Here is a 25,195-nt window from a genome sequence, read left to right as displayed (position 1 = left end):
CAAACCCTGATATTCCCCAGGTTAGTTTCTGCTGTACTGATAAAATGACTTCATTTTTTCCCAAATGACCAAAAATCACCCAGCTCATAACATTTTTATTATTAATAGGTTAAGGGTTAAGCAGAGATACTTCAGTTTTGATCAGTAAACCTGCTTGCTGTGAGTGGTAAAGGCACAGAAATGACTTCATTTATGTCAGATTAGGACATGTTAGGGCACACAATACAATAATTGACCAGATGGTACTAAGTGGAATACCTCTTATAATTATGAATGCTTTCCCACAGCTAATTCATTTAAAGATTCAGAGAATTCTTTAAAGAATTCAGTTAAAATGTTAGTTTAGTCAGGTAAAAAAAAAAAAACTACAAAAACAGTGTTGTCGATCCGCGCCATCTTAACAGCATTATAGGCCCCCGGGCAAAGCAGTGCACTCGGGCCTCTACCTGCACGACCACTCAGCAAGTCACAATATAAATAGATTAGCATGGGACCCCTATGCTCGTGGGGCCCCGGGAAACTGGCCAGCGTGCCCATGCATTAAAACAAAAACAAGATCAGTAAAGACTCATTCTTTCATTCTTAATCTCACAATGTTCAGGCACCAATATTTTACTTTCTGTCAAAAACAACAAAAGCATATTGGTCATGGCATTACTGTTTACTGTCATAAAAAAGAAGGCTGCAGGGGAATTAAAAGGAAAAGTCTATGCTCACTCTATTTTGATACATTTTTTTGTAATCAGTTAGAATTATAGTACCTTTTAATAAAGATAAACCTGGCAGTAATAAAAAAATCTCATGTTGATTCAGTGTCTTCAGGACATTTTATTTCTTTCTGATTTCCAGACTACATTACTAAAATATTAAAATGCTAGTTATGGCTCATGGCCTCAATAATAAAACACTGGATTCTCCAAGGCTGGGTTGGCAGATAATCCCACTGATGACAGCAGTGTATGCTTTACATAAAGAAATTAGCTCTTTGTAAGCTACTGACTCCCAGAATTATTGGGACAGAGGCAAATGCATTCAATGCAGCCATTATTACTAACTTACAGTTTCCAATGGCTGTTTTAGTTGATAGAAATTTCTCAGTATGCCTGTACTTGTTTAAATTGATGGTACTTTGATTTCTTTCAAAAATCGCTCTGATCTTGTGTTATTTAAAACAAAAGAAAATGAATGTATCTACAATTTCATTTATGTTTCATAAATTCTCCCAGGATGGTTTATTAAATGATAAGCGACAGAAACAGAAAACACAGAGTGACCAGTTGACCCTTTACAACCTCAGTTAAACCTGGTGCAAAAGGTTACTGAATTTGTATATTACAAAGAATTGTACAAATTTTAGGACTATATTAGCAAAAATTATATCTCAAAGAAAAAATCACTAAAAAAGTTTTAGTGGACACCTGACTCTCGAAAATGTTTCTGAAATCCCTCAATGCATATTTTTCTTCTGCACCTTTGTTGAAGCAGCCAGACCTGTCTACTACCTGTAAAGCTCTTGTAGGAATAAGAAAGAAAAAAAAAACCAGTGCATTGACCGATTTAAGATTTGCCTCTGTTACTGTACAGTATATTCTAGCTTTACTTTATGAGGTGATCAATCAGACGTCCTGAACGTTAAAATGCTTTAGAAGAATGGAGACATTAGTTGTTAAAATTAGTAACAGCCAATGGTTAAACCCACTTAGGGCTAGATGGGAGTCTCATTTAGCTTAGTAGTATTAATTTTGCTATTTTTGCCATGTTTATAAAACAAGGCTGTTCATTAACAGGGCTTGAAAGACTCTTTTCAAAGAAAAACAGAAGAAGCTCAGCCCATACTCACACTGAGATCAGACATTTCTCCAAGTCTTAAAGACCAACAAAGTTTTTAATCTCTCCTGTTTTCTCAAATGGCCGCTTTTTCACATCTGCTTTCACATTTTCTGCACTTACTTTGTTCCCTCCTTCTCCTCCTACGTATGCTACCTGCTCTTTCCTTTTAAGTTGCACACCTGATGCAGGCTATAAAGTCGAACATTAAATCTTTTACCTTTTGTCCTTTCTGGTGTGGAAATAACCTTTAACTTTTTATGTAATGCCCTTTCATATGCATTAGCAGTTCTGTTTGCAATACTCCAGTGTCAGGAGCAAGGGGTTGGTTAATGTTTGTGTTTGTTTTGTCTCTCTATATATTAAATTTTAGTTCCAATTATTGCCTGTCATTGTTATTTTAGTAACACAATAGTGATTAACACGTGTACTCTTGTTCTGATAACTGTTATTTTTGTTGTTTTGATATTTTTATCATATACACGTTTTTTAATAGCCGCTGCCTTATTGTGCCTGCTGATGTAGTGTGTTGCTAGGCAACATGGTGTGCACCTGCATTTTACTGCATTATCTCATCACCAAACACGAAAGATACTAACACTAAACTTTGAGGTTCTTTCTTAATTGGGTAAAACTAGAAATATCAAAACCAGGTATACAACTCTTACCTGCAACCACCAACCTGTCTCACAAATGTTACCTGTAACCACCTACCTGTCTCACTGCCTGTATTGTACTCCGCAAATTCAATCATAGGGCCCTCTACTGTGTGCTTTTCACTGACTAGGACAGTCTTAACTTTTAATACTTTACTTCAGCCATGTTTAACACTGATAGAGGCCTTCTCAAACACATCCCCTCGAGCCTTTAATACCCACAATTAGACAAGAAATGAGCAATCTTAACTTCACGGCTTGCTAGCAACAAGCAGAGACAGTTCATTTAAACTATCACTTAAAAACTTTATTTATCTGCATTAAGTCAATAGCAGCAAATAAAAACAATATAAAAAAATGTGGGTTACATCTTCATATCAGCAAGAAGCTCCAGATCGTCCAGTCCCACAGATACAAATTATATAACCTAGTCAATAATTAAAAGATGCATCTTGTTAGACAAACAGAGTTATTTGTAAGTGTAAGGCAGCCGAAAAAGAGCTCCATGAAAAAGCCCATTTCAGTTGAGAGAGTAGGGAGAGAGAAAGGCTCCCTGCACGTGTCCATATTTTTCCAGACAGCAACTGAGCTGAGCTCTTTACAAAAATGTCAGAAAAGCAGCAAATGAACTAAAAGCTCCTGGAAACTGTCAGAAAATGGACAAGTCAACTAAAAACTCTTTTGAAAAGAGTTTAATAAAAATAAAGACACTCTCTTCCCCCTTTCTCCCCAATAAATAAAGGCACACACCTTTCTTTCTACTAGCATGGCAACTGACATTTTACAGTTTCTCAAAACACAGAAAATAGCATTATGGCATTATCATACAAGCTCAAGGTTGATTCCCATGGGGATCAAAACGCTACTTGAAGCTTCAAACAGACTGGCTATGCAAAGCATTATAAGATCCTACTTCATTTTCGGGATATGTCAAATATTCTTAATTCTGCTTTGCCTTTTAGTTTTCCCATACACCGTGCTCCTGTTTATCTTGACTAATAAAAGGAAAGATTTTGTTAGAGATTTGTGTTGAAAAAAAAGACTTTATCTATACTAATTAAAGGCAAAGCCCTCACTGACTGACTGACTGACTCACTCACTCACTGACTGACTCATCATTAATTCTCCAACTTCCCGTGTAGGTAGAAGGCTGAAATTTGACAGGCTTATTCCTTACAGCTTACTTACAAAAGTTAGGCAGGTTTCATTTACAAATTCTACGCGTAATGGTCATAACTGGAACCTACTTATGTACATATATACGGCCATAGCCTATAGCTCAGTCGCCGTGTCAGGAGGAGTTGCGTCCCTCATCGTCACGCCTCCCACATAATTTAGTGCCTGTCCACATTAGGCCGTCCGTCAGCGGCAATCCAATAGAAACACTCTGCCGCTAAATATTCGCGGGTGAAGGACTGTGCTTATGCAAATGAAGATTAGATGGTCAGGGTGGTGTTTGGCACAAACTCAGCGAAACTGCGAGAGCAACTTTTAAGTGCCGGGTCTTAGCTAACATTAAATAAAGCTGTGGACATGCACGCGAGAGTACAAGCACAGCTGAGAATCTTCGATGCATGTACTCCGAGCGGCTCACATGAACTGACTGTGAACGTAATACACAGAGAACAATGAAGAGCTCCAAAGAGCGCTGAACAAAAAACGCATTACACAATTGAGTAGGCAGTAAAAGAATATGAAGTGAGTGACGCATACAAGCATATTCATAAGTGCAGCTACTGCGGAAACAAAGCACGGTGTAAACCGTAAGTTTAAATTAAGTTTATAGACACGCTGCTGCTGGCGTTTGTCATGCCTATGACGAATACGATATTCACGAGATACAAGTTTAATGTGAAGACGCGGGGTATAAACGAGACTTTGGATCACTTTGTAACGGAGTTAAAATTGCTGTAACGGAGTTAAACTTGCTGGTGAAGGACTGTGCTTATCCAAACAAATAGGAAAGCAAGGTGTAAAGCTTAACTTTAAATTTAAGGAGAAGACGCATTGCCGGGACTGAGATAACATTGCAACATCGCACGAGATAGCACAAGCACAGCTGAGAACCTTCAATGCATGTACTCTGAGCGGCTCACGTGAACTGACTATGAATGCAGTACACAGACAAAAAGCAACAGCTACAAAGAGCGCTGAACAAAAAACGCATTACACAAATGAGAAGGCAGCAAATGAATATGAAGTGAGTGACGCATACAAGCATATTCATAAGTGCAGCTACTGCGGAAACAAAGCACACGGTGGAAAAAGTCAGTGTCCAGCTAAAGAAAGACAGTGTAAAAAAACCTGTGCATGCAGTGTGTGATGTCTCAAATAAAGAGGAAGACAAGCAGTTTATTGATGCAGTAAGAAAGGAATCGATGAATGAAACCTGTTATCTTTACAACAGTTGACAAACACGGAATGTATCTTGAACACAACACATCCTCCAAATACGAACCTGACTGAAAGAAATAATGATAATTAAATCCTTGATGACAACAACACTCATAACAGTCACAAAACAATTACATTGACAATCATGTTACGTTATTTTTAAAATGTTTCCTTTTCTTTTTCATAACTTCTTTAACACACTACTTCTCTGCTGCGAAGCGCGGGTATTTTGATATATATATATATATATATACACATGCACATATATATATATACACACACACACATATATATATACACACACACACACACACACACACATATATATGTGTGTATATGTATGTGTGTATACAGTGGTGTGAAAAACTATTTGCCCCCTTCCTGATTTCTTATTCTTTTGCATGTTTGTCATACAAAATGTTTCTGATCATCAAACACATTTAACCATTAGTCAAATATAACACAAGTAAACACAAAATGCAGTTTTTAAATAATGGTTTTTATTATTTAGGGAGAAAAAAAATCCAAACCTATATGGCCCTGTGTGAAAAAGTAATTGCCTCCTTGTTAAAAAATAACCTAACTGTGGTGTATCACACCTGAGTTCAATTTCCGTAGCCACCCCCAGGCCTGATTACTGCCACACTTGTTTCAATCAAGAAATCACTTAAATAGGAGCTGCCTGACACAGAGAAGTAGACCAAAAGCACCTCAAAAGCTAGACATCATGCCAAGATCCAAAGAAATTCAGGAACAAATGAGAACAGAAGTAATTGAGATCTATCAGTCTGGTAAAGGTTATAAAGCCATTTCTAAAGCATTGGGACTCCAGCAAAACACAGTGAGAGCCATTATCCACAAATGGCAAAAACATGGAACAGTGGTGAACCTTCCCAGGAGTGGCCGGCCGACCAAAATTACCCCAAGAGCGCAGAGACGACTCATCCGAGAGGTCACAAAGACCCCAGGACAACGTCTAAAGAACTGCAGGCCTCACTTGCCTCAATTAAGGTCAGTTTTCACGACTCCACCATAAGAAAGAGACTGGGCAAAAACGGCCTGCATGGCAGATTTCCAAGACGCAAACCACTGTTAAGTAAAAAGAACATTAGGGCTCATCTCAATTTTGCTAAGAAACATCTCAATGATTGCCAAGACTTTTGGGAAAATACCTTGTGGTCTGATGAGAGAAAAGTTGAACTTTTTGGAAGGCAAATGTCCCATTACATCTGGCGTAAAAGGAACACAGCATTTCATAAAAAGAACATCATACCAACAGTAAAATATGGTGGTGGTAGTGTGATGGTCTGGGGTTGTTTTGCTGCTTCAGGACCTGGAAGGCTTGCTGTGATAGATGGAACCATGAATTCTACTGTCTACCAAAAAATCCTGAAGGAGAATGTCCGGTCATCTGTTCGTCAACTCAAGCTGAAGCGATCTTGGGTGCTGAAACAGGATAATGACCCAAAACACACCAGCAAATCCACCTCTGAATGGCTGAAGAAAAGCAAAATGAAGACTTTGGAGTGGCCTAGTCAAAGTCCTGACCTGAATCCCATTGAGATGCTATGGCATGACCTTAAAAAGGAGGTTCATGCTAGAAAACCCTCAAATAAAGCTGAATTACAACAATTCTGCAAAGATGGGTGGGCCAAAATTCCTCCAGAGCGCTGTAAAAGACTCATTGCAAGTTATCGCAAACGCTTGATTGCAGTTATTGCTGCTAAGGGTGGCCCAACCAGTTATTAGGTTCAGGGGCAATTACTTTTTCACACAGGGACATGTAGGTTTGGATTTTTTTTCTCCCTAAATAATAAAAACCATTATTTAAAAACTGCATTTTGTGTTTACTTGTGTTATATTTGACAAATGGTTAAATGTGTCTGATGATCAGAAACATTTTGTGTGACAAACATGCAAAAAAATAAGAAATCATGAAGGGGGCAAATAGTTTTTTCACACCACTGTATATGTAGATATGTATATATATATATATATATATATATATATATATATATATATATATATATATATATGTATATATATGTGGATGTATGTGTATATATACAGGTATATATATGTATATATGTATGTGTATATATATATATATATGTGTATATGTAGATATGTATGTACAAAGTATATGTATATATGTATATGCATATATGTTTATATGTGTGTGTGTGTATATATATATATATATATATATATATATATATATATATATATGACAGCAACACTCATAACAGTGACAAAACAATTACATTGACAATCATCTTACGTTATTTTTAAAATGTTTCCTTTTCTGTTTCATTACTTCTTTAACACACTACTTCTCCGCTGCGAAGCGCTGGTATTTTGCTAGACAAAATATAACTGGAGAATATAACTTGACAAATTTGCTCAAATTTGACACGTGGACCTCAAAAGTGGCGCCTCCTTCTGTGTTTAGGGGTGGCAAGTGGGGCAACTGCCCCAGGAAATTAATTAGGGGTTTATGTTAACACAATATTTACATCATCTAAGCAATGCATAGAAACAGTTAAAAAAGAAAAAGTATGTTATGCTAAGACTATGTAATGCACTAGTGAGACCACAACTGGAGTATTCTGGTTACTCAAGAAAGACATAGCAGCACTTGAAGCTGTGCAGAGGTGAGCTACCAAGTATAGCACATCCCAAGACTTAAGGACATATCCTGCTGTGATAAACTCAGAGAATTAAGCCTGTTCAGTCTCGAAAAGTGGAGACTGCGTGGGGACCTAATCCAGGTCTTTGAAATTTAAGGCATTGATAAAGTAGATACACATGAATTCTTTCAATTAAATGGCAAATTACATTCTCCAGAACACCACTGGAAATTAATAGGAAGTGCATTTAGGACTGATGCCATGAAGCACTTCTTTACACAAAGAGTTGTAGGAATCTGAAGCAAACTCTAAGGACATGTATGTAGTAGAAGTAGAAACCTTGACAACTTTTAAGAGGTATCTGGATGAGATTTTGGAGCAACTAAACAAACAAGCTTGATGGACTGAATGGTCTCTCATTTGTCAATGTTCTTAAGTTCTTATGAAAATTCTTTAGAAATATGAAGAACAGATTAAATGGATGAGTAAAAAACATCAAATTCCTTTGTCACTACTTCCCAGAATTCTTAGATGACTACAGCAAAAGTTTACTATGGATTGAGTTTTAATGAAAATTCTTAATAATCTTTGCTTGGGAATATTACCATTTCAGTGAATTTATTTTACAATACAACTGTTTAATTATTTGATGCTATGCCTTCCAGGGCCAAAGGAGAAGAAGGTTGCAATAAAAATCTTAAATCTGTCTTGACTAAAGTTCAACGTAATCCACCATATTAGTGAGCTGTTTAAAATGTCATTTTGATTAATACATTTAACAAAACTTCACACTACTAAACTAGGCAAAACTAGGCTCTTTACTAAACATTTTTTGCCACAGGTTGCCCACTTACACACCAAGTTCACAGTTTAATATGCCTTAGATATTTCTGCAGCACATTTGCAATTTTTTATATGTTAATTTTATCTGGCTCTTTGAAGATGTTTACGCTCTTTCCATGTGCTACTGAACCTAACAGCAGATTACCTCACATCTTAGTAAATGATCTCCCTGATCAATTCTTAATTATAGGCCTTATACATTATCTGATCCACTGCCATAGCTGGTGTCCTGTTCCTGGATATTGGTTGTTGCAGTTAATATGCAATCTCTTTCAGCATTGTTTATATATTACTTAGAGGTGTTCCTTCTTTTTGCTTTGCTGAAGGTTTTGGTCTTTTTATTTGCTATTAGTTTACTTGTTCATGTGCAATCCAGAGTTATAAAGTTTTGCTCTTTGTTGCTAGAGATGGTAAATTTAGTACTGCACCATTAAACTCAGCTCAATTTGAGCAGATAGCTATGCAAAAAGAAATGATTATTCCCGGGTCACTCAATAGAATGCCTCCAAAAAACTTCTAGGGAAACTTGTGAGGTTTTTACTATATTTTTAATAACAAAATGAATGATATTAGAAATAATTTAGTACATCCCCCTAATACTGATCCTATTAAATCCTGGTATTCCATTTTAAGCAAATTCAATTCTTTCACCAGGATAGACTTACCCAATCTATATAGAATAATAATAAAATAAGGACCTCCACCTGCATCCTTGACCCAATACCAACAGTTTTTTTCAAAGAAGTGTCTGGCATGTTAAATGAGAGTATTCTTGACATAGTAAATTCATTAGCTATAGGGGCCGTCCCAGACTGTCTTAAGACTGCTGTTGTTAAACCTCTGCTCAAGAAAAATAATCTTGACAACTCTGCTTTTGACAATTTTAGACCCAATTCTAATCTGCCTTTCTTAAGTAAAATCCTAGAAAAGGCAGTCATTGTGCAGCTAAATAATCACTTGAATGAACATTCTGTTCTTGACAAGTTTCAAGTTTTCAACTTGCGGGTAAATGCAAACAGAAACAATTTATCTGTTCTCATCCTCTTAGATCTGAGTGCCGCATTTGATACCATCGATCACAATATTCTTATAAATTGCCTTACAGTAGTCAGTGGGTGGGCGTCTCTGGCAGTGTCTTAAATTGGTTTGAGTCTTATTTAACAGTTGGCAAATTCTTTGTTAGTTGTAGTAATTATACTTTGAAGACACTTGATGTTTTATATGGTGTTCCACAAGGATCTATCCTGGGTCCACTGCTCTTTTCGATCTACATGCTTCCATTAGGACAGATTATCTCAAGGCATAACGTGAGCTAACACAGCAATGCTGATAACACACAACTGTATTTATCAATAGCGCCTGATGACCCCGACTCTCTTGGTTCACTGACACAATGTCTTACTTGTGTTTCTGAATGGATGAGTAGTAATTTTCTCAAACTAAATAAGGAGAAATCACAAATCTTAGTGATTGGCAAAAATGGGTAATGAGGGTAATTAGAAATAAATTTGATCCATTAGGCTTAAAAGGCCAAGATGAGGTAAAGAATTTTGGGGTAATTATTGACTCTGACCTGAATTTTAAATCACATATTAATCAAATTACCAGGACAGCATTTTTTCACTTAAGAAATATAGCAAAAGTTATATCCCTTTCTAGAGGAGAAACTACTGAACTGCACATGAGTTTTGGTTGCTGCCATTATGGGTAGCTAACCGGCAGCGACACCGGTCACTATATATATATATATATATATATATGGGGGGCGCTTCATGCATGCCACTTCATGTCTCTGCCGCTCGTGTTGTGAAGGGGGGAGCTGAACGCACGCTAAGGCAATACAGATGGATCAGCTGCTGCTACCGAGCTGCGTGTTCTGCATGTCGCGCTGCACGTCAATCATTTAAATGCCTATACAGAAGCTGCTGCTGCCGTGCTGCGTGATCTGTATGTCACGCTGCACAACGATCATTTAAAAGCCTGTACAGCAGCTGTCCTTTTATCTCACTTCCCTGCCTCGTGGGACGTTAAAGTGTCTCCAAGAAATTGTTTGTAAGTAGGGTGTGATGTGCAAGTAGTCTCGCGGAACTTCAAAGTGTCTCTCCAAGATGATCACGACTCAACCAAAGATTTTTTTTTATATAATGGATAGATATATACAGTATGTGTGCTTTTTTGGCCACTATATTTGCTTGCTAACACAAATCCTCCAAACAGCTAATCGTCTGGCTGCAGCTAAACATATAGAGCACCATAAACACAGTCAAGAGGTTTAGCTGTTTTTCAACAGTTGGTGAATTTTCTTTTAAATAGCATTTGCGATTACCACTGTAATTGTTCCACTAAACATATTTTATTATATAACACATCTGAGGGAGCAACTGACACATGCACACCTTGGTTTCACAATGGCAAATGCTAAAGAATATAAAAATGTTTTAGCTTATAAAGGCTAGAGTAATTTGCATAACATAATTGTAAAATACACACTTTACAACTATCAAAATAAAGAGAATATCAAAGCACATCTTGCATCTTGTTTTTATCGATATACAGGCACCAGAATGTCTAGATAGATTAAAAGTCTTTGGCTAAAATTTCATCATTGAATAGGAACTTCTTATATATAAATACTACAGTTATTAAAAGAATTATATGATCTCATCATCTCAATGATATATATGCTAGAAATGATGGGCACATGAAGACTTGGTTACATAAAAATAAACACAGAAACACACAGAAAATTTCACTGACATTGACCAAACATTACAATGGGTAAGACACTTGATCTTGGCATCTTTGACTATGTTATGATTGGTACTGATACAGTGATTCCAGCATCTTGTAAACAACAGTCTGCATAGGATTTTAGTGTATTAGTCTCCAAAAGACAAATCCCAAGTTATTCCCAGCATAATTCTAGCTCCTGACCATTGGGCTTAAAAGCCCTATTCCACTTATTAGACCATTTAGCTTGGAATAGGGTTTAAATGGCAGGTGGACAAAAGGCCAATATTGTGTGAGAGAAGTTAGTAGGTGGGCTTAAGAGAGGTCTTTCTTTGATATGGAGGAGTGCAAACCTTGTAAAACAGTTTTGTTTCTATATGCTCAGTTTATGCTTTCTTGTGCTATATTCTCTTTGTTGTTTTATTTTGTTTTAGATGATCAATTTTTGTGTTGTATCGCTTCTTTGGCATTTACTCTTAGTTTGCGAATAGCTCTGGAATACATCCTATAGTTCTCACCATAAACAAGTAATTTTCTGACTGTCTCAAGTATGAAATGAATTAAAGGTAATACCTATATCTGAAGCCTTTCTGTCCAATGTTATTTACAATTTTAAATACTTTAATCTCAAATATTTTACGGCTGAGGAACTCTTCTCAATCCCCAGGCAGCTGAGGGGGTATTCACTATTAAACTCTCTTTCCAATTCAAATTTCTATTACAGAACACTGCATTTCCTAGGTCAAACCATAATCTCTGTTTTCATCTTGTCTGAAGCAAGTGCTGGTATGTTTGCAAAGCCACATTTTTCTACAGCAAGCAACAATATAATCATTAACTGTGTTTTTTTCTAAAGCTTTAATTGATGTCATTCTATTTCAGTGTAAAACGAAACTGTTTATCCATATGCAGGATTTTATTTCCACTAGAATTTGCAAAGAACTCATTTAACCACCTTAAATTGTAAATCCAGTCATCTATTTTTCAATTTTCCTTTAAAAAAAAAAAAAAATAACCCCATTTGCAATTTCATTTTCAGCCTGAACTGAAATGAAGCTGCAAAAATGAAAAGTAAAACGTAAACAAGGACTGGTGCCACCTGCTGATCATTGAATTTTCATTTTCCACTTTGCATTTTCATTTTCAACTTCTCAACATGAAAATCACGAGAGTCAATGGGTGGGGCCTGCCGATTTTCCACTATTTTTTTTTTTGTCATTCATAGCCTTAGTTCCACTTTGATTGATAGAATACTTTTTACTTTGACTGTGTTTAATTCATGTGATTTTCATCTTTTCACCCTCATACTGCAAACTTCAAAGCAAAACCATCTCACAAAATGTGAAGATCACACGTAATTGTAGTTCTGAAGAAACTGATGTGCTTTTTAATTATAATATTTAATATGACAGAAATTAGCCTTTATTACATCATAGTTTACATTTATTTACACTGAAGTGGAAACGGGACGCTTTGTATTTTTTAGTAATATTGTAGCATTGGCGCTGAGCACCATAATGGCTGGATTCCCAGCTCTTTAACTGGCTTTTAACTTCTAAATCTTCAGACTAGACATATTATTATTATCTAATTAATGTCACATATTAGGAATATTACATCTAAATTTGTGTTAACTGTTACTTGCATAACATAAAATACTCAAACCTACTTAATCCAGTTCAAAGTTGGAATGGTCCAAAGTCTAGCCAGGCAACACTGGGTAAACAGTCCTAGGAATTGGGGAAATAGTCCTAGAAAGGGTGGCAGTTCATCACATATGTACTTGTCTGTGCTGAGGAATTAGTTCATCTCAGCTGCACTGTCCTCCCAGAAACAGTTTCAGCAGCAGGAATTGAAATCAGGGACTTCAGCTAGTGGTCGATGTTTGTTTAATTATGAGTGCTGCCATTTACAGTAATCTTAACCAGAGTTGTCCAGGTGTGAGCTGCATGAGGTGTCATCTGAGCAACCATATTAATCTCAGTGTGCTCTCTTCTACATCACCTAAGATTAGTGTAATTCTTTGTATTGGCTAAATATTCTTTAACATACAGTGCATCCGGAAAGTATTCACAGCGCATCACTTTTTTAACATTTTGTTATGTTACAGCCTTATTCCAAAATAGATTAAATTCATTTTTTTCCTCAGAATTCTACACACAACACCCCATAATGACAACGTGAAAAAAGTTTACTTGAGGTTTTTGCAAATTTATTAAAAATAAAAAAATTGAGAAATCACATGTACATAAGTATTCACAGCCTTTGCCATGAAGCTCAAATGAGAAAAATGAATTTAATCCATTTTGGATTAAGGCTGTAACATAACAAAATGTGGAAAAAGTGATGCACTGTGAATACTTTCCGGATACACTGTATATCTTTGGTGTATTCATGTTCTATTTCTTATTTAAAAACTATGGTTTCCTGATTAGTATTTTGGGATTGACAAAAATTCGGTTAGACTTATGCTTATGAACTCTGCACATTATTTGACTATGCTTCATCTCACATTCCTCTTACAAAATCAACAATGTTTCACCAAAAGTTAGGACGCAACCCTCTTTAGCCAGAGAAGCTAAAAGAGAACTTATTTTATTTGCTGCAGTAGCCAATTGCACTTCTAACTGCAAGGGCATCTCTTATGTAGCAGCAGACACACAGTCTCTTTGCTTCACTACTTATCCACACTCACATTCACATAGGTCACTATTTTAAATTGGCAGCAACCTCAGCTGCGTGTCTTTGCAGATGTGGGAGCAAAATTGTGGAAGAAAAGCCAAACAGAAAGAGGGGAATGTGCAAATCTCACATGACCCAGGATTTGCAACAAGGATGCTGAATCCATAAGGCAGCAGCTCTACAGACTGCGCTGCCAAACTACTAGCAAATAACCTAAATTCAAATAACACATATATACTGTATATATCTGAAATTAAACTGGGTTTCCGATTAGTTTGCTATTGTATATCTTGTTATTTGTTGTTATTTAATGCTAATGCATATTTACAAATATGTGACAAAACTAACACAAAAATGAATTACATTTACTGACTAACCTTACTCATATATCTTCTTTCTATAATCCAACTTTGATCTTTTATATATACACATAGATATGTCCCTATTCTAAGTCCTAATAAGGTTATTATTGGTATTATTATTCTTTTTGGTAAAAAAAAATTAATACTTTCATTTACTTTTTCTTACAGGTGTGTCTGCCTGTAAGTCAAACAATTCAAACATGATTGAAGTGCACATTGCACACTTTAATTTGAGGGTATTTGCATACAATTTGGTCACACTATGTAGAAATTCCAAAACATTTTACACAAGGTCCCCCATTTCCAGTGCACCATAATGTTTAGGACACAGCAATGACAGGTCTATTAAAGCAGTCATATTTAGGACTTTGTTGCATATTCCTTGCAAGAAATGACTGGTTGAAGTCTGCAATTCATAGACATCAGCAGGTGCTGAGGATCTTCAATTGGATTTAAGTCAGGTGACTGGCTTGGTCATTCATGAATTTTACAATTTATAGCTTTGAAAAACACCTGTGTTGCCTTAGCAATATGCTTGAGATCATTATTTTGTTGTAGGATGAAGTGCCAACCAATGAGTTTGGAGACATTTACTGGGACTTCAGCAAAGAAGATGTTTCTATAGACCTCAGAATTCTTTATGACACTGTCATCAGCAGCTACATCATCAATAGTGCCAGTCCCTGTGGCAGCCATATACAGTGGAACCTCGGTTCAAACACGTACAAATCAGTTTACGACCAAAACGATTGCCAAACTTTTGCCTCGGTTCACGACCACACACTCAGTATACGAACAAGCCAGTTTCCCTTTCAGTTTGTACATGTTCAGTCTCTCCCTGTGCATATCCTGTGCAGCGAGCAAGCAAGAGAGAAAGAGAGAGAAACACACACAGGTGCGTGAGAGACACACACACACACGCACGAAGACACACACACACACAGGCACGCGAGAGAGAGGCGCACACACACACACACACAGGCCCACGAGAGAGAGGCGCACACACACACACACACACAGGCATGCTAGAGAGAGTGTGGAGGACTGCCGGCTTCCCATGCCGGTCCGCACCCCCAGGCCGCCAGGAGCAGCTCTCCCGACAGCAGGATCGTGCCCCGAGGTCCAGCAGGGCCTTATGGACTTTGTAGTGTTTATACACAGCCCTGCTGGATACCTTGGGGACCACCAGGAGTCGCTGTGGGGGGGCTTATAGGCTCTGTGATGCCGTATGACCCAGGAGTACGTCACGGTCACATGACAGGAAGAAATGTCGTGCTCCCGGGTTGAAGTAAAGGACTAATTGCCCTGACCCAGAAGGAATAAGGAACTGTGGACTGTTGGGACAGAAACACCTCCGGGTCAGGGGCTATAAAAGGGCGGTGCCTCGCACCAGACAATGAGCTGTGCTGGGAGGTGGAGGAGCAAAGTGTCTGGGCGAGGAGGAGAGTGATTATAGTGTTGTATTGTGGTTTATTGTATATGAGTAGTGTGGAGGGTGCTTTGTGCACTGTGGATAAAAATAAAAAGTATTGGACTTTTACCTAGTGTCTGGAATTCTACCTCGGGGTTCAAGGGAGCACTAGCGCCCCCTACTGCCACAAGAGGCACACACACAGGCGCACACTAGAGAGAGACACACACAGGCGCTCCAGACTCACAAAAGAGAGACACACGCACACAGAGAGAGGCGGCGAGAAGCAGAGAAAGGAGGGCTGGACACATAAGGTAGAAAAGGCTTGTTTTTGTTTTCAGTTGTGTTTACAGCGATCGGTTCATAGTGTGCATTGTGGAAATGTTACTTTTCTTGGTGGTTTATTAAATTACGGATTTTTCAAATGTTCATTTTTTTTCCCTGTGCTAAAAACTCATTAAAAAAAAAGTGTTTTTAGCAAGCGGTTCCTAGCACTATAGCGTGAACTATTGCAGTGTTAGTTTTCTCTGTTGTTCAAGGTTTTCTCAGTGTTATTCAATGTTTTTACATTTAGTTTACTATTACGCTGTGCATTCTATGGTATAATTAACTATATTTGTGCTTAAAAACTAAAAATATATATTTACATACAGTTTGTACAGTCTGGAACGGATTAATTGTATTTACATACAATCCTACGGTGGAAATTTCTTCGGTTCACGACCAAATCGGTTTACGACCAGAGTTTTGGAACGAATTATAGTCGTGAACCGAGATTCCACTGTATTCCCAAGCCATGACACCTCTCCCTACCCCTCTATTAAACAGACAAGGTGGTCTTTTTTGGATCTTGGGCAGTTCCTTTTGATCAGCACACTTTGCTCTTGCAATCACTCTGACAAAGGTTCATCTTTTTCCAGAATTCTGCAGGGTCTTTTAAGAACATTTTCACAAACTGTAATCTGGCTAACTATTGGTTTGCATCTTGCAATGTGGCCTCTGTAATTATGTTCATGAAGTCTTCTGCACATAGTAGTAACTGAAACATCCACATCTGCATCCTGAAGACTGTTTCTAACCTGTCGGACAGGCATTTGGGGCTTTTTCTTTACCACAATGATGATTCTTCTGTCATCAGCAGTGGAGGTCTTCCTTGGCCAACTAGTCCCTTTGTGATTACTAAGCTCACCAGTGTGTTCTACCTTCTTAATGATATTCCAGACAGTTGATTTAGGTAACCCCAAGGTTTTAGTGACGTCTAGAATGATTTAAATCTTGTTTTTCAGCCTCATAATGCTTCTTTGACTTGCATTGACACAGCTCTTGTCATCATGCTGAACAATGGCAGCTACAGACTTGAAAGGTAGTGTGTAGGTAGAAGCAAGCCTATGTATCTTATGCCTGCACAAATGAAGCAATGAAACACACCTGAATAATCGAAAACATTTTTGTTACCCAACTGTACATTATGGAGCCCTGAAATGGTGGGTGGGTGAGGGGACATATATAAAAAGTACTGTCATTTGTACATGGTGTGACTGAAATGAATACAAATATCCTTAAATTAAAGTCTGCCATGTGCATTTTAATCACATCTAGTTTGATTTGTAATTTCAAACTATGGAGCAAAAAAGTACATCAAGTAAAAACATTACAGAGGGCACCATATTTTTCAATGCTCATAAGTTTGTAATATACAGTTGCTTCCCAGCCACAGGGGATGCACAATCCAGTGTGTTTCTTTGTGCCGGTGCCAAGCCCAGATAAATGCGGAGGGTTACATCAGGAAGGGTAGGAACTTTGAATGTTGGCAGTATGACTGGCAAGGGGACAGTTAGCAGATATGATGGAGAGAAGGAAGGTTGATATATTGTTCATGCAAGTTGGATTGGAGGTGGATTCAAATTGTTCTAGCATGGTGTGGATGTGAGGAGAAATGGGGTAGGAGTTATTCTGAATGAACAGTATGTCAAAAGTGTTTTGGAGGTGAAAAGAGAGTGTCAGGCAGAGTAATGATTACGAAGCTGGAAATTGGAGGTGTGATATTGAATGTTGTTAGTGCATATGCACCACAAGTTGGGTGTGCAATGGGTGAGAAAGATTTTTGGAGTGAGCTGAATGAAATGACGAACAGTGTACCCAAGGGACAGAAAGTGATGATTGGAGCGGATTTCAATGGGCATGTTGGTGAAGGGAACAGTGGAGACGAGGAGGTGATGGGCAGGTATGGTGTCAAGGAGAGGAATGAAGAAGGTCAGAGGATAGTGTATTTTGCCAAAATGATGGACAAGGCTGTGGTTAATATGTATTTAAAGAAGAGGGAGAAACACAGGGTGACGTACAAGAGCAGAGGAAGATGCACACAGGTAGATTACACCCTATGCAGAAGAGTTGATCTGAAGGAGATTGAAGACTGCAAAGTGGTGGCAGGGGAAAGTGTAGTTAAGCAGCATAGGATGGTGGTCTGTAGGATGATGTTGGAGATCAAGAAGAGGCAGAGAGTGAGGGCAGAGCCAAGGATCAAATGGTGGAAGTTGAAAAAGGAAGACTGCAAGGTTGAGTTTAGGGAGGAGGTGAGACAGGCACTGGGTGGCAGTGAAGAGTTACCAGACAGCTGGGAAACTACAGCAGATGTAGTAAGGATGACAGCAAGAAGGTTGCTTGGCGTGACATCTGGAAAGAGGAAGGAGGAAAAGGAAACCTGGTGGTGGAATGAGGAAATACAGGAGAGTATACGGAGGAAGAGGATGGCAAAGAAGAGGTGGGGTAGTCAGAGAGATGCAGAAAGTAGACAAAAGTACAACGAGATAAGGTGCAAGGTGAAAAGAAAGGTGTCGAAAGCTAAAGAAAAGGCGCCATGATGAGTTGTATGAGAGGTTGGACACTAAGGAGGGAGAAAAGGACCTGTACCGATTGGCTGGACAGAGGGACCGAGCTGGGAAAGATTTGAAGCAGGTTTGGGTGATAAAGGATAAAGATGGAAACGTACTCACAAGCAAGGAGAGTGTGTTGAGCAGATGGAGAGAATTCTTTGAGAGGCTGATGAATGAAGAGAACGAGAGAGAGAAGAGGTTGGATGATATGGAGACAGTGAATCAGGAAGTGCAACAGATTAGCAAGGAGGACATAAGGACAGCTATGAAGAGGATGAAAAACGGAAAGGCCGTTGGTCCAGATGACATACCCAAGGAGGCATGGAGGTGTTTAGGAGAGATGGCAATTGAGTATTTAACCAGATTGTTTATTGGAATCTTGGAAAATGAGAGGATGCCTGAGGAGTGAAGAAGAAGTATACTGGTGCCGATATTTAAGAATAAGGGGTATGAGCAGGACTGCAGTAACTACAGGGGAAAAAAATTAATGAGCCACAGCATGAAGTTATGGGAAAGAGTAGTGGAAGCTAGGTTAAGAAGTGAGGTGATGATTAGTGAGCAGCAGTATGGTTTAATGCCAAGTTGATGGAGAAGTTTAGAGAAGGCCAGAAGGAGTTGCATTGTGTCTTTGTGGACCTGGAGAAAGCATATGACAGGGTGCCTCGAGAGGAGCTGTGGTATTTTATGAGGAAGTCAGGAATGGCAGAGAACTATGTAAGAGTTGTACAGGATATGTATGAGGGAAGTGTGACAGTGGTGAGGTCTGCGGTAGGAGTGACGGATGCATTCAAGTTGGAGGTGGGATTACATCAGGGATCAGCCCTGAGCCCTTTCTTGGTGCTGCAATGGTGATGGACAGGCTGATAGACGAGATTAGACATGAGTCCCCGTGGACTATGATGTTTGCTGATGACCTTGTGATCTGTAGCGATAATAGGAGATATGCTCTAGAGAGGAGAGGAATGAAGGTAAATAGAAACAAGACAGAATACATCTGTGTAAATGACAGGGAGGTCAGTGGAATTTTGAGGATCCAGGGAGTAGAGATGGTGAAGGTGGAGGAGTCTAAATACTTGGGATCAACAGTACAGAGTAATTGGGATTGTGGAAGAGAGGTGAAAAAAGAGTGCAGGCAGGGTGGAATGGGTGGAGAAGAGTGTCAGGAGTAATTTGTGACAGATAGGTATCAGCAAGAGTGAAAGGGAAGGTCTACAGGACCATAAAGCAGGAGACAGAACTGGAGGTGGCAGAGTTAAAGATGCTAAGATTTGCACTGGGTGTGACGAGTGTGATGAATACATTAGAGGGTCAGCTCAAGTTGGACGGTTTGGAGACAAAGTCAGAGAGGCAAGATTGCTTTGGTTTGGACATATGCAGAGGTGAGATGCTGGGTATATTGGGAGAAGGGTGCTAAGGATGGAGCTGCCAGGGAAGTGGAAAAGAGGAAAGCCTAAACGAAGGTTTATGGATTTGGCGAGAGAGGACATGCAGGTGATAGGTGTAACAGAACAAAATGCAGAGCACAGAAAGACATGGAAGAAGATGATCTGCTGTGGCAACCCCTAATGGGAGCATCCGAAAGAAGAAGACACAAATAGAGTAAGCTTGCTTTTTCAGCCTTTACCTTACAAGATGATACAATACCGAACTCTTCAAAGTAGATCATCATAGTAAAGTTGTAGAGATGTAGAGGATGAATCTAATGGTAGATGCTGCATATAAAAATTCCACCAGACTGTATGTGTTATCTTCAATAAATATACCATGTCAATAAAATAATATTTTGATGCCCTTTTGTAGAGAGTATTTTATTCACAGATTGTCAATAAAATTAAATAAATCTATCTGATAAATATATTAATAAATATGTTTTAGGGTATTAAGAACCTTTAAACAGCAAATTGCTTACCCAACCAGTCATTAAATTTTTTTACTTCACTAGGCAAGCCAAGCTCTGTGAAATCCCCAGCGTGAATGAAAACATCTCCATATGGCATCTGAATCGTATCAGTCCTCGAGTGGGTGTCAGAAATACAGACAAATCGAGTGTATCCAGGAGGTTTTGGGGCATCGTGAGGCAAAGGATCCACCCTTTCAGAAAAGGAAGAAAAATAAAAATACTGATTACTCTTTTCCACTGTGTATTACCTGGCTTATTTTAAGACAAATTACATTATATTTAGGATCTAGTGATGACAAAAATAAACCATTGATGAAAGGACAGATGCTTATTAACAGACAAGTTAACAAATACAATATTAATTACATTTTCCAGCAATATTCACCACTGTTTCAAATCAGAAAACGTAGGGTTAAAGACAAAAGAGATGCTGGTGTGAAACTGTTGTTGTGCATTACACAATCTTGAATAGGTTTATGTTTGCATTTAATTCAGTTATCTAATATTGTAAGAGATTAAATGGTATTACAACAGTCACACCCACTAAGATTTTGGGCATAGGGGATTTAAAAGATTAGAAAAAGGGAAGATTTTCTACTACAAAAGAAGAAAAACATGCACATTATTTCTGCCTTGACAGCTAGGATAAACTGATGAGCTTTTGCAGCTGATATTCTGACAGCTCCTGTAAATTTGAATGTGTTGTTTGTTTTGTAAAACCTCCCCTGAATATCTTAGTCCTCACAAACATTCAAAAACTATAAGAAATTGGCAAAGTCAGTGGTGTAAAGTAAAATTACCGAGATCTAAAACCCACTGATAATGTGAATTGTGTTGATGTCTTAGGTCCAAATATCCTAAAAACCCAGGATTTAATGTCATGTTGAAGTCTTTGTTTTTTTTTATCAGCCATCACTAACCCCTTAGATTATGATTCTATACAAAACTGAAATGGTTGGCTTTGATTTAATCACAGTAAGTGATGACTCATGAACTGTTTTTGTGGTCATTTTTTGTTTCATACATAGCAGAGTCTTGGATTCAAACTGAAATTCAGTACATTTTTACAATGTATATATGCATGCTGTTTGTCTAAGCTGGGTTTCTGTTTGAGTGGAATTTAAAGAGAAAGTGTAAAAGAAGTGTATAGCAAGCAGCAAAGTGAGACATCAAAACTGATTATTGTTTTGTCTCTATGGCATAATATTTAATTTTTCCTATGATTTTTTATAATTTTCTTTGTTACGAACAAAATGCTGCACCACCATTGTAGCTCTTGTTTTGATCAAAGGTGCCACATTGGTGATACTGGTTGATATTCACGTGATCATTTTTGTCATGACATGTGATGTCATCACATGATCAGTATTAATGATAAAGACACCTTATATGAACACATGAGCATAAGATACTTGACAAATGAGAGGTAATTCAGTCTATAAAGCTTGTTTGTTTAGATAATAGCTAGGCTGTCCCAATATCTCATCCAGATACATCTTAAGTACTGTCAGGGTTTCTGCTTCAACTACATGGCTCCACATTTTTGTAAAGAAGTGCTTTCTGGCTTCATGAAATAAAACATTCATTCCAATGCAACATCAGGTCAGATACCACCATTCTCCAGTTTGGCAAGAAAGAAGGTTTGCTTGTATATTTTGTATTCAAATATTGGTGAACAGAAATGACAGTATTTCATCCATCCATCTATTTATAATAGATTCATTTTAAAGTCTCTAAGAATTGGTGCAGAAACCAGCATTCCTGCATTTTTTCGGTTGTTAGACCTATAGAAGAAATGTGAATGTGAGACACATGAGGAGGAGTAAAGACATAAAAGGTACACTGACTGTCACTTTCAAAGACAGGAAGCATAAATGATGCGAGCAAGTCAACTCAAAACGACAATCATGCGAGAAGTAGTTTTATAGGAAAGCACATGAGAGGGTGCATCAGTCAAGAGGGGTTCGCACACATGAGTATACAGAGAAAAGATGCTACAGATACAGTATACCTGTAGGGCAAGAGATATGTAGATTTTTACATTTTTTCTTTTACTCTCTCTGACTAGTAACCGTATGATGAAAATGTAAAAAGTAAAGAGGCAACAGACCACTCTTAATCTCTTTCCCTAAAAGATGTGGTTCTAAATGTATAAAAGTTTCATCCTATTTGCACAAAAAAACCAGCAGAATTTATGACATTATTTGATTACACACTACAGAGTAATTGTACCATGTGCCAAGTGATGTCCATTTAAAGCATTAGTGAACACTCTAAAATAAGCAAGAAATTAACTGTAATGTTGCAAGGCCATAATGGAAGGCTATAGTAAAAGGTAATAGAGGAGGGAGCTGGATTATTGTTGTAATGGGCTAACTAATTATTTGTTATATAGGACATGGTTCGGACCCCGGAGGTAAGTTTCTCCTCCAGTAGAGACCCATGAGAGAGAGAAAGTTTGAATGGGTGACTGTAATCTTTAATGAAGATTCTTAGTAAACATTAAGTCACCAGTGAAAAAGATACCACATCAACACTGGACCCTAATACTTCTCTGTCCAGCTATCCATCAATAAACTGTCCTCTAAATTCATTTCAAAGTTTGATGATTCAGGGGGCAAAGACCCCAAAATGCAAGGACAGACAGAAACAGAGAAAACTGGAAACACAAAAAGTTTTACTCTAATTATTCACACTAACAAATTATAAGCATAACAGTCTATCCATACATCCATTGAAACTACTCAATTCAATTTACGAAGTATGCCCCTGGCGGATTTTTTTTTCCTTTTTTCTATAATTTGTGTACATGCCTTTTAGTAAAATTGTCTGGATGTCCAAGACCGTTCCTTTGTTCTTTTCCAAGGTCAATGTGAATGCATCTGCAATGCCTATTGTTAATGTAAGCCACAGGAGCTAATGATGTTAGAAAAGATTGGACATGGCAATCCAAAGACAATGTCAGCAAACACCACGGTAAATAAGAAGAAAAAATTAAATGGGCCAGAAACTATCTATGTACAATGTATTACAGAACAGGAAAATTTCAGTGATGTCTATGCAACATAATGAAAAGTATGAATTTGGGTCTGTAATTGATGATGATACATTCACTCCAATGTCCTGTATCAAGATTAGGAAAGATAAACACTTAAAGATGGCAGTGACATTAAGCCAAGAGGATAAGAAATAAAATTTTAAAGACTTATGCTGCATTCACAAGCTCTGAGTTGTGACATTTCACCTTTCCAATTCAGTGGGTCGAACTATGCTGAATGTGTTTTAAATTATTTTAAATATTATTTGTTTAGCTTAGTTTTTTGTACAAGGTCTTGTAAGAGGTTAGCATTTCTAGTCTATTTTAAGCAGTTATGTGCACAGATCTTTTGGTGGTAAATAGCTCATAAAGGGGAATAGGGCCCTTTTCAGGACAAGATTTGTTATGTTTTAATCTCAATGCACATATTAGAGCCTACTTTTATTTCTGTGTCTTTAACGTCACTAAAATTGTGGATGTAACATCATGGGCATTATAATGTACTCAACATTAGTAAAAATATTTGTCCATTATTGCTTCTTATGTTAGATTATCAAAAAACACTCTATTTCCCCTTTACTACGCATATACTTCAATTTTCCTAGCATAACTCTTCTTAACAAGATGAAAGAGCAAATAAAGTTATTCCCATGTAGTTAAATGGAATACTAAATGGACTTTAACAGCAACAGTTCACATTATAAGCACACCAGCATTCCTGACTTACACAGCATGATTATCAAGTTAAAGGCAGAATGAACAAGATATAATGGAACACCATCATTGTATGATGCTACAGAATAAACACATTTTCAGTTGCCACACTGGTTCTGTAATGATTTTCAGGACTTCATTATTTCTGTACATTACAATTATGTTATATGAACTTTAGCAAACATGTTGAACTACTTTGTGCGTGCCTATCAATAATAAAAAGAGAAAACAAATTAGTAACACCAAACCTCACCTACATCTGTTCTTTACTGCCTTATCTGAATAAGTATTTTTCTAATCTTGTCAGCATCCCAGAGTTCTTCATCAGCTTTTGCATCTCACGCATAAAAAACAAAAACAATAAAACACTCCTAAATTAACCAAGCAATACTCATGTAACTAATTTTAATGGGTAGCTGTACATGTTATGAAATGCCTTCTGTCCTCATCCTTGATCTCCCAAAGAAACAACAATAAAACAGCTTTGTGTGGACTGCAACATGCCAGAATTCCACAAAACACAGATAATGACAAAGTGAGCTGTCAAGATATGAACATGCTTTGCAAACAGTTTTGTAAATTTTCTAAAGTTGCCTTTCTTGACAGAATCTTCACTCTCATTATATCACCTTCTTGCTAACTCCTGGGAGCAAACCACTGATGTAGAATCTATTTGTCACTTGAGAACAGCCTCCATTTCATTATGCTTTGCCACTTGAAGTCGGACACGCTTGACGGGCTGCACTCTCACCATGACAAGTATTCTTCAGTAGTGCACAATCACATATATCAGGAGTTCTTAACCTCTTTTAAAATAGTTTTTATAATTTCTCACAACCTTAGCTCATGACAGGTCTAAAAAAGGACGACTATCATTAATGTTAAAGTAACAGTGACATATGCAGCTACTTAGCTGCAAATACTTGCAGTGATGAGATTCACATAATTATCACCCACACAATCCCTACCAGAAAACTACAATGTAACCCAAAAATTAAGAACCCCTGACATAAATGCTTCTTTTGGTGATTTGGTCTTTCTTATATGCCCTATCAAAGTTTTCAAGGGGGCAAAGCCAGACTTTGGCCGCGCAAAGCTGCTACCGCATTCTGACTTCATCAACAGGCATGTCCACA

The 25,195-nt window shown here is 37.7% G+C and overlaps 1 protein-coding gene across 1 annotated transcript in view; it reads right to left on the bottom strand.

Annotated features, from left to right (window-relative positions):
* Positions 1-25,195, bottom strand: part of LOC120534598 (EF-hand calcium-binding domain-containing protein 6-like) — a 204,716-nt gene that overhangs the window by 86,268 nt on the left and 93,253 nt on the right. The window contains exon 3 of the mRNA XM_039762187.1: positions 20,318-20,499. Within this exon, the coding sequence (XP_039618121.1) occupies positions 20,318-20,499 (182 nt within the window). The remainder of the gene's footprint in view (positions 1-20,317; positions 20,500-25,195) is intronic.

This window comes from Polypterus senegalus, chromosome 8, assembly GCF_016835505.1.
Source record: "Polypterus senegalus isolate Bchr_013 chromosome 8, ASM1683550v1, whole genome shotgun sequence".
Taxonomy (NCBI): Eukaryota; Metazoa; Chordata; class Cladistia; order Polypteriformes; family Polypteridae; genus Polypterus; species Polypterus senegalus.
Note: the sequence above shows the minus strand (reverse complement) of the source record. Positions and strands in the feature narration are given on the sequence as shown.